The sequence below is a fragment of the Barbus barbus genome (assembly GCF_936440315.1).
Source record: "Barbus barbus genome assembly, chromosome: 12".
Taxonomy (NCBI): domain Eukaryota; kingdom Metazoa; phylum Chordata; class Actinopteri; order Cypriniformes; family Cyprinidae; genus Barbus; species Barbus barbus.
Window position 1 is genome coordinate 12,520,696 of NC_136740.1, and position 11,739 is coordinate 12,532,434.

General features: G+C 37.1%; 1 protein-coding gene across 1 annotated transcript; it reads left to right on the forward strand.

Moving 5' to 3' along the window:
* The first annotated feature begins 615 nt into the window (after positions 1-615).
* LOC306878343 (macrophage mannose receptor 1-like) lies at positions 616-9,014 on the forward strand. The gene is made up of 8 exons (XM_079430626.1): positions 616-664; positions 818-933; positions 1,146-1,523; positions 1,694-2,023; positions 2,135-2,164; positions 2,595-2,666; positions 3,378-5,388; positions 7,496-9,014. The coding sequence occupies exons 2-7, from the start codon at positions 906-908 to the stop codon at positions 3,746-3,748; spliced, it is 1,209 nt and encodes a 402-aa protein (XP_079286752.1). The 5' UTR covers positions 616-664; positions 818-905; the 3' UTR covers positions 3,749-5,388; positions 7,496-9,014.
* The last annotated feature ends 2,725 nt before the right edge of the window (positions 9,015-11,739 follow it).

Sequence of the window (11,739 nt, forward strand, 5' to 3'; positions counted from 1 at the left end):
TGTGAATTCACAGTCCCATAAAGGGTCAAATAAAAATTCTATATAAACACTATATATTTACCTGTTTTATATATCGTATAACATAATTTTAAAACACATATTTTATTGGTTTCCATATTTTAGCAAATTTCTCTTAAATTGTAGTAATGAGTATTTTGCATTTTCTGAGAACCCATTAATGTTTTGCCCTATTGTTTGGCTGAATATTCACACATTTTGTTAAATTCTAGACAGAAACACGGTCATCTGAGGTGATGTGGTGAAGGTGCCACCTTTTCTTATGAAAAAGGTGATATATTTAGACTGATTAGGGCCCACACACACACACATTCCTCAGGTGTGACATTTCATTCAGTCTAATCTGCAACGTGACCTGTTTACCCCCATTCTCACACAGAATTCATGCCCACATGATCGTTTTTCAACTGTCACAGCAACTTCATAATTATCTTTGAAAATATGTACTCAGCATTCAATACTATACGTAGCAGCTTCATTCTAATCTAATGAAATATGTTGCAAAAGATTGTGGGAGTATGTGACAACATTATTTTTCAAGGGTAGAGTAGATAACAGGCTAAACAACATTCTTAAAACATAGACTGCTTTTAAAACAGTCAGACTCCAATCACACAATCAAGGAGTAAGAACGTTTTAAGCAGATGTAAGTATTATATTTCTACATTACAGATTAAAATATCCCGTCGAATGTAAAAGTATTGTGCTTTAATTGGGATTTTTTTTTATTTTCTTGAGTTGAGAACTATGACATTGCATTCCATGCTTACTTTTTTTGATTTTGATTTGATGGTGTCAGATTGTGTTTGAAAGGAGGAAAAGAAGGCTGTATGGACCATGTGTTACTCACACATTGAGCTTCGTGTTGCTCCTGAAATTACAAAATCATGGTTTACTTTCTCCTTGTTGTCTTTGGTAAGTGTTTTAGCAAAACATGGATTTATATTTTATAATTTTGATCTGATAAAAATAATTTATTTATTCTTTCTGCTGTAATGTGAGCTTTTCAAAAACAATGTTCCATATGTAGACTGTTTTCAAAAGTTTTCGTGCTTGGCATATCATGAATTACAGTCAATGTGCTGGTAATTCTCTTCATAAATAAAATTGTATTTTATTTTTTTCAGGACTTTTGTCCTTCACATCAAGCCAAATATCTCAGCAGTATCACTTCATAAATATCAGAAAGAACTGGACTGAGGCTCAGAGATTCTGCCGTGAGACGTACACTGACCTGGCGACAGTGAATAATGAAGATGAGATGAACAGCTTGTTCAAAACCATAACTGATAATTCATATGATGTGTATACTGGACTTTATAGAGGTGAAGTGTTCAGATGGCACTGGACCCTGCCAGACAGTTTCTACAATGAAAAGACATTCCAAAACTGGGAAAAAAATCAACCAGATAAAAATAATAATGAGGGCTGTGCTGCAATGGACAACAATGGGAAATGGTTTAGTGATAACTGTGATACACAAAGGCAATTTGTCTGCTTTAATGGTAAGATTTTTTATTGTACTATTGTCTGTTCATTGTATTGTGACTATACATAGTTTACAGCATGACCCTCATTTAATATAAGATACAATAGTGCTCCAGTTTCATAAACTTATTTTCATAAACATATTAGCGGCAATAAGAATCTTTTTCTTGTCATTTGTCTGTTACAGCCACTAAAACATATATCCTGATTGAGCAGAACAAATCCTGGAGGGAGGCCCAAGAATTTTGCAGAACTTTTCACACAGATCTAGTGAATGTCAGAACCTCCTCAGAAAATCAAGATGTCAAGAAAACTGCAAAAAACGATGTATGGATTGGACTATTTGAAGACCCTTGGTGGTGGTTGGATCAGAGCAACTCTTCTTTCCGTTTCTGGAATTCAAGTCAGTTAAGTAACAACAGAAGAGACCGGGACTGTGTTACAGTGATGGTGAACCACACAGGGAAATGGAATGACGTTGAATGTAACACCACTCAGCCTTTCATCTGTCACGGTGGTGCGTTTGTCTTTTTTTCTTCTTTGTCTTTAAAACTGCCCAAAGAAGAGACCGAATAATTCAGTTTCCTTCATCGCTGTATAATATGCATCTAATCTGACTCCTTTACAGATCTGAAATCTCAGTCAACTACTAAACCAGGTATATTGCCAACACCAACATTAAAAGGATAGTTCACAAAAAAAAAAAAAAAAAAAACATTCACTCAAACTCATTTGATTCCAAATAGGTATGCACCATTTGAGGACGAAATGTAACTGCATTTTTTTAAGTTTGTATTTCTAAGAGAAGGTATTTTGAATAATGTTGAGAAACAGCATAGAACCCCATGAACTGACTGACAAAAAAAAATTATAATAATAATTCACAGAAGAAGACTTTTTCAAAGCTTCTTTTAAGCTCCACAAAAGAAAGTATGCATAAAGTTTGAGATGAGGGTGACAGAATTTTCATATTTGGGTGGAGTATCGTTTAAAAATGCAGTCAAAAACATTATCCTTTGAACCTTTTAGCACATGAAAAATGTTTAAGCAAATGCAATTTATTCACCGAAATGTTCTCACTGATACAGCTATTACTGATACTGAGGGGGAAAATAGAAGCACACAACCAACACAAATACTCACTACAGGTGCAGAGCAAGGTAAGATACTCTTAATATTTTTGATGCTTTTTGATGTTTACAACAGTTTGTTCCGGTCCTTGAATTTGATTGATTTTTCAGTGTTTGTGTTTCTATCCGCTTGTGTGCATGTTCCAGATAGACTCTCATTAGACAGTCTGTGTATTATTAGTGGAGATTTTTCAGTTATAATTTCTGCAGATAATGCCAGTAAACAGCAACAGATGACCATCTTTATAAGCGAATAATTGATTGATTTGTTAAAAAACACAGATTCATTCAGAAACCAAACACCCCTACTTCGTTGCTCTGAGACATACTTGGCCTTTGTTGGAGAACTCTTTTGTTGGCAGAGCAAAAATAGACAATGTGGCAAAAAAGTTAATATTACCTTCTTTATCATTTAACTTTTGAATTACAACAAATGTACACTTGCTTTTGCGATATTATATATTAGTAGGCTTGCACCCTTTATTATAAAGAATAATTGAACTCATGCTTGCTGCCATGAGAAGGCTATCATTTATCAAGTCAAGTCAGCTTTTATTAAAATAGAACTTAATATAATACAGATTGTGTCAAAGCAGATTCACAGTATGTGCAGAATGCAGTCAAAGCAGTTGAATTGATAATATTTCTAAATTAATTGTCTTGTTATACCATATAATACACTTTTCCTTATTGTCACCCTTACAACTCATAATCCATATTTTTGCCAAATCACCCCAAAAGATAACCTGATTCTTGTCCGTGAGAACCTGACGTGGACCGAAGCTGTGACTTACTGCAGAAAGCACCATGTGGACCTGGTCTCCCTTCACAATGAGGAGCTTCAGAACAGAGCAGCAAGAAAAGCCACCCAGGCCTCCACTTCTCATGTATGGCTGGGTCTCCGTTACACCTGCACCTTCAACTTCTGGTTCTGGATAAAGAACAGAGAAGCAGGCTGCTACCAGAACTGGGAGTCTGGTCATGGGCCACATGGTTATGAGGAGTGTGAGCTGTCAGGGGCTATGGAGTCCACTGGAGGGCACCGTTGGGTCGGGAGGCCAGAGAGTGAAAGACTCAATTTCATCTGCCAAATATGTACTAATGCATTTTAAAAGGCAGGGTAGGTGATGTGGTTCAAAAACATTTTTTGTTATGTTAGTTGAAAGTCTCTTCACATCCTGATAGCAACCACTAAGTTAAGTGGTCTAAATTTATTTACATGTCGTTTGTGGAAGGCATAGGACCATAAAATGTTCGTCCAATCAAAATGTTCAGTCTGAACATTACAATAGGCTGCCCTGCCTGCCTGTCAAAATATGTATTTGTATACCTCTTGCATTAGTGTTACTAATGGTAACCGTTGAGACTGTGGTCCCAGCTCTCTTCAGGTCATTGACCATGGTCCTCCCGTGTAGTTCTAGGCTGATCCCTCACCTTTCTCAGGATCATTGATACTCCACGAGGCGAGATCTTGCATGGAGCCCCAGTCAGAGGGAGATTGACAGTCATCTTGAATTTCTTCCATTTTCTAATAATTGCGCCAACAGCTGTTTGCCTATTGTTCTGTAGCCCATCCCAGCCTTGTGCAGGTCTACAATTTTGTCCCTAGTGTCCTTAGACAGCTCTTTGGTCTTGCCCATAGGTTGGATTCTGATTGATTGAGTGTGTGAACAGGTGTCTTTTACACAGGTAACGAGTTCAAACAGGTGCAATTAACACAGGTAATGAGTGGAGGATAGGAGGGCTTCTTAAAGACAAACTAACAGGTCTGTGAGAGCCAGAATTCTCGCTGGTTGGTAGGTGATCAAATACTTATTTCATGCAATAAAATTGAAGTTAATTATTTAAAAATCATACAATGTGATTTTCTGGATTTTTTTTTTTTTAGATTCTGTCTCTCACAGTTGAGGTGTACCTACGATGAAAATTACAGATCTCTCCATTCTTTGTAAGTGGGAAAACTTGAAAAATCGGCCGTGTATCAAATACTTATTTGCCCTACTGTAACAGCTACACCTTCAGTGACTCGTTTGAATCATTACTTCATGTGAGAGATTTGCTGCCTCTTATGCTAGAACTGATCCACCTTTGTCTGAACTGTCCTCTCCTATGCAGGATGTGAACAGACTTTTTAATTGCTTCAATCAAAAATGTTTGTGTACTCTGAATCTTATTGCTCTGTTAAAACCCAAACGTATTGTTACTAAACCCCAGCCATGATTTAATGATTAAAATCGTTTGTACAGAAAGGCTTGAAGAGCGAAGAGCAGAGCAAAGTTCAGAAGAGCAGAGCGAAAATGGTGCAAGAATAATTTACAAGTCTCAGATGAAATATGGAGAGATTACTTATATGTGTATCAGAGAGCTGTCAAGGCCGCCAAGTCCAAATATCAATCGAGTTTATTGGTGACAATTTACACCGACCTAAGACCCTCTTCTCTGTTATTGATTCTGTGCTCATTCTCCCTGTCAACATTTTTCCTGATGCTTCCGTATCACTGTGTGAACAATTCTGTACATTCTTTCATGAGAGAACCGTTCAATTAAGATCTAACCTGCCCTTGGGGAACTCTGTTCAACCTGAGAGATCAAGTGGTCCGATGTTGTAGAGCGATTTTTTTTTTTTTTTTCAGCCTGTTTTCCGATAAAGGGAATGCTGTGGCTTTGGTGCTTTTAGACTTAAGCTCTGCATTTGATATAGTCAGGGATGGGCAGTATTTCAAATATATGTATTTAACCCTTTAGGCGCCAGGCAAGGCCGTAACCAGGGTTTGAAAATTAGTGAGGTCCGAAGTAAGGTGTTAAGAATTGTGCTATAATAACACCCACAAATGTACTACATATAGCCTAAACTTCAAAATAGACAGACATGTAGATGATTGTGAAATATTTTTTATTCAATATAATGTTTTACATGTTACAAACTATTTACAGGCTATTTGCTATAGTGTTTCTCTGTGTGTGTGTGCGCGTGTTTGTGTGTGTGTGTGTGTGTGTGTGTGTGTCTTTCAATTTAGGCTTTTTTTTAAGAAATACATCTAATGTATTTTGCCGGAACCTTTTTGCCATTCTACACTCTCTCTGTTCTGTCTGTTTTGGAGGATAAACATTGTTAAATTAGACCTTCTTTATTGCATCACAATGGGTTATGTAACAATACTGATTACTGTAATAGATTTCCATAATAAACATTGCTATATGGATAAGTAATAATAACTTTGGCTGTGCTCTAATGCAGTGGTTGTCAACTGGTTAGGCCATTGAACCCACATTTTACCATGGACATTAAGCTGCGACCCTTTTTTTTTGGAAATTGACATATATATATATATATATATATATATATGCCGTCTGAAAATTTCTTCTAGAATGATCATTTTTATCAAGCTCGTATATTTAAGTTCAGTAATTTCACTTAAATTACAATTAAAATGACCTATTAATTGACATTTAAGTGAAATTACTGAACTTAAATATACGAGCTTGATAAAAATGTCCATTCTAGAAGAAATTTTCAGATGGCACTTAGAGGCTTTTGCATATATATATATATATATATATATATATATATATATATATATATATATATATATATATGTATATAAATGTACACACATACACACTGTATATAAGAAAATGCACATACTGATGAGAATGAGGTATAAGGTAACAGGTAAAGGTAAGGTAGCAGTTCCAAAACAGTTTTTGTTAATAAGTTGGTATGTGATGAGACCACAGTCATTTAGAAATACATTACAAAAAAACACAGTGAAAAAAAAGTGGCATTTTGAGGGTTAAGGTCTGTTACCATGGTAAATTTGCGCGTGTAATGGAAGAGTGCGCGCAACCAGCACAGTATGACTGACAGGACTGGAAAGTTCTTTTTTTTTTTTTTTTTTTTAGGTGAGGGAATTTTTATTTTATAACAAGTTATAAAAATAACGTTAGAATAATGACACCGACATAAAACTGGACAACATCTCATTTGACCGTAGATACTGAATGAGGAAAAAGCGTTTTTCTCAGGTAGGCCTACTTTTAGAAGAGTCAACCGCTTTCAAGCACGTCTTTCAAAATAATAGTCTAGCGTCAGAAAAAACAGAATTACGTTTGTTGTTTCTTTGACTGCACACTCCGCGACCCACTCAAAACGTTTTAGCGACCCACCAGTTGAGAAACACTGCTTTAATTAATGTTTTTTGATGACTTAAGGTTAACTAAAGAGCATGAGACGTCTGCTGGCCAGTAACGTTAACGTTATTTGGCATAGTAGCCTATTTCATTCTGTTACAAACAGATTTGTATTATGCTATTGTTTTTGATAGTGTTATACATTTCTTTCAGATATTAACGATGATCACTGCGTTTGTCTTACCGATTGTGGTATCTTCCTGTCAGCAATTAAATTACAGATTGTCTATAAGCTTTTTTTATGAATGTACAATGTTGCCAGATATTGCTACGAAAAACAAGCAATTACAAAAAGAAAGAAAAAGATATCCGAAATAAGTTCAAAGCTTGTGTTTTGTAAATAAGAATATATCACTAACACTAACGTTCAACTTTCCACTTTATAAACGTCCCAAAGTGTCACAATAAATTGGAAAAACGAGTCACAAAACACGTATAATAGGTGGATCTGGCAACAAACGGAGACTGCACCCGCGCTCTCACTCAACGCGCTCTCAAGCCCCGTTCACTGCGCTAGCTTCTCGCAGCAACATGAATTGCAAACACTCATGTGATATGAGGTGGTTTAAACGGCTAAATAATCATTCAGAGAGCTTGACATTTTAAATAAAAAATGACCGAGGTCCGGACCTCGGTGACCTCATAGCTGGCTACGGCCGTGGCGCCAGGGTTTTTTGGAAAAAATGCTGGATTTTGACATCAAGATTTCAAAAGCTTGTGGCTAGAAAGGGCTTAAAGATAGAGATCTAGCCTACTGTAAATTAGAAAAATGTTGGGCATGACCGAAAGTTTATGTGGGGTGTAAATATACTCATCTAATTTGCATATTATGACGTCATCAGGGGCGGCCCTCTTGAATTTCATAATATTTAGGGAATGTTTGATGTTTTTTTTTTTTTTCTCCTCATTCCAAATAATCAGAAAAGAGGAAACCAACAATAAAACAGGAGAAAGTACTAAATTATTACTATATAGTAGTAAAACGCATGTGAACAGTATTTTTGATCAGTTCATCAGTAATATTCAGGAAATAATAGATATTGAATGGATGTTTGAACTTATTTGCATGTTGTTGTTTTTTTGTCTTTTTATCCTCATTCCAAATGATCAGGAAAAGAGGAAATCAACAGTAAAATCGGGGAAAGTAGTAAATTGTTACTATATTACTGTGTAATAGTAAAATACATGTGCCTATTTTTTGATCAGTTGACCAGCTATCTGTCCAATCAGGTATCTATGTGACAGTTTATAGTTCCTGAGAGTATGGTACCTCTCATTGCATGGCACAGCACACAGACCTACCCCACATTGACTGCACCTGTACTGTCTGCCGGCGGCCCTTGGAGCGCGCGCGATCAGAACAAACGGCGCAATCTGGCCGATCATCAGAGAGCAACAGCTCTCCTATGGACACTAAGACCACGTCCACCCCTGCCACCCCCATCCCCGTTGGGCAAAGTGTTGAAATGATCACTTGTTTGTGTTTGTGCTTTGTGAATGATCGTGCCTTGCGCAGCGGCACCATTGAGCGGAAAAGATGTACCAGGAGAAGCGCGATCATTAGACTTCCGCATCAATGACACGATAGCTCACTTGCTCTGCTATTTCCTCGTTTTGGTCTAGAATCGAAGTACTACATGTCTGCCATCTGGTGGAAGGGAATACAAATGAGATATTACAGCATAGGAACTACATGAAGTATGACGTCTTGTAGCAATTTTGCGACTTTGGCGCTTATACACTATTTTGTATTTAAATACCTATGAAAAAAATCAAATATATTTTGTATTTAAATACATTAATCTTAGTATTTTTGCATTTTCAAAATGCAAGTACATTTTCCCAATCAACCTCTTTATTAGACTTCTGATGTCCTGTATCAGCTAGTTGAGACATGCCACTTTCATGCATGTAAGCTACAGCTGTATGACTCCATCTAGAATTGGGTAATGACATTTTCTGGATTCCTGTAAGGAAATAAGGAATAATACTGCCTACGTGTGCTATCGTGTCCTATTTCCAATTTCAGAAGTCCTGATTACAAGCATGTCGCATTCAAGTACTTTCTGATGGAAAGAACAGGAATCGTGGTGGACGCTAGGTTTCCTGGGAAAATCGTATTAAAGTCAAAATCATATATATTTAAGATATTTAATTTTGAATAAAATGTAGCATCCCATCCCAACTATTTCATCATTCACAGTACTATCTTTACAGTTAGCTTATTGATGATTCTGGATTTGCAGTTAAATACATGCTGTTTTGCTGTGTATAAACCATACAAAATACTTGAAATGGTTATGGCACTACTATGTGCATGACTTTAACACATGGTGATCTTACTTTTGTGGGAAAAAAGAACTGTCTCAGATAAATCTGAGTAAATCGATTTAACATTTAGATGTATTTACACAGTTTATGTATTTCAGAGGGGACATGGATGCATTTAAACTGCAGTTACATATGCATAAATAGGCCTAATGTTTTTTAACATAAAATGTTGAATACTGATATATGAAATATTTAGACATGAAAAAAATTGTCGAAATGTGAAATGAAAACCGCCAGGTGACAGCAAGTGACTTAATGAGTGAGTCATTGAAATTCAACCGATTCATTCAAACGGCTGATTCATTCAACGAGTAAACACCGTCCATTGCTCAAAGATGCAAAACAGTGCTGTGATCTTTGTTTGGAATTATTTTCGTTGGCAAAATTGAGCAAAAACAAGCGATATTATGTCTAAACGTAAGTCACTTATTGCTTTACTGAACTTGTATAAAATTATTATTAAATGTGTTATCATGCTTATATCTGCAGAAAAACAGTAGGCTACTCTTTGTGTGATATAGAGTTCCGGGGGATGACGTAGTCACGTGACAGGAAACCGTGCGCACCGCCATTTTGGCAGCATTTGGCAGATTGTGTAGAGCAGTGATGTTTTGGGGCTGTCGCTGGGCAACACGGACTTTCAACTCCCTCCAAAGATTTTCTATGGGGTTGAGATCTGGAGACTGGCTAGGCCACTCCAGGACCTTGAAATGCTTCTTACGAAGCCACTCCTTCGTTGCCCGGGCGGTGTGTTTGGGATCATTGTCATGCTGAAAGACCCAGCCACGTTTCATCTTCAATGCCCTTGCTGATGGAAGGAGGTTTTCACTCAAAATCTCACGATACATGGCCCCATTCACTCTTTCCTTTACACGGATCAGTCGTCCTGGTCCCTTTGCAGAAAAACAGCCCCAAAGCATGATGTTTCCACCCCCATGCTTCACAGTAGGTATGGTGTTCTTTGGATGCAACTCAGCATTCTTTCTCCTCCAAACACGACGAGTTGAGTTTTTACCAAAAAGTTCTATTTTGGTTTCATCTGACCATATGACATTCTCCCAATCCTCTTCTGGATCATCCAAATGCTCTCTAGCAAACTTCAGATGGGCCCGGACATGTACTGACTTAAGCAGGGGGACACGTCTGGCACAGCAGGATTTGAGTCCCTGGCGGCGTAGTAGTGGGTTACTGATGGTAGCCTTTGTTACTTTGGTCCCAGCTCTCTGCAGGTCATTCACTAGGTCCCCCCGTGTGCTTCTGGGATTTTTGCTCACCGTTCTTGTGATCATTTTGACCCCACGGGGTGAGATCTTGCGTGGAGCCCCAGATCGAGGGAGATTATCAGTGGGTCTTGTAAGTCTTCCATTTTCTAATAATTGCTCCCACAGTTGATTTCTTCACACCAAGCTGCTAGCCTATTGCAGATTCAGTCTTCCCAGCCTGGTGCAGGTCTACAATTTTGTTTCTGGTGTCCTTCGACAGCTCTTTGGTCTTGGCCATAGTGGAGTTTGGAGTGTGACTGTTTGAGGTTGTGGACAGGTGTCTTTTATACTGATAACGAGTTCAAACAGGTGCGATTAATACAGGTAACGAGTGGAGGACAGAGGAGCCTCTTAAAGAAGAAGTTACAGGTCTGTGAGAGCCAGAAATCTTGCTTGTTTGTAGGTGACCAAATACTTATTTTACCGAGGAATTTACCAATTAATTCATAAAAAATCCTACAATGTGATTTCCTGGATTCTTTCCCCCCATTCTTTCTCTCATAGTTGAAGTGTACCTATGATGAAAATTACAGGCCTCTCTCATCTTTTTAAGTGGGAGAACTTGCACAATTGGTGGCTGACTAAATACTTTTTTGCCCAACTGTATGTCTTTCATTCTGAATGTGACTGGTTGAATGCTTCTAATATTGAATTTTATTATGGCCTGTTAAAACTTATGCCCTCTCCCAATCTGAATACATTTTGTTTAGAACCACTTAAAATTGGCAAACATGGTAACTAGTATCGAGTTCCTTGTCATGTCCTTTTATCTCTTTGATTGAGATGCATCATGTATTTGATCGCTTACGCAAAGAAATATATTTCCTTATATATGAATGATAAAAATATTACATGCGTTTTGTGGTAATATATTGTGTAATATATTACAATATATTGAATAATACATAAGGAATTGCCACTTTACATATGTTGAAAATTAAATGACAATATATTTACTTGTATATCATAATGCATGATACAACAGCCAGACACAAGAACAGTTTTTCCCCCAGGCCGTATCCCACCTGAACAACACATAACACACCCCGGTACTGTACATCTGTAAATAACTCATCAAACCTTCATCTGTACATAGGACACATGCACATTCACAGTTCTGTCTATGGTCATGTCTCTTTTCTGTATATTTTTATTTTTATTACTATTGTTATTCTGAATTATTGTATATTCTCTTCATTGGTGTTCTTTATCACCTTAATTATATGTTGTCTGCACTATGTTTGTACTTTCTGTACTGGAAGCTCATAACACCTGATGTAATTTTATATTCACTAATACATTTAATAACATATAGATGT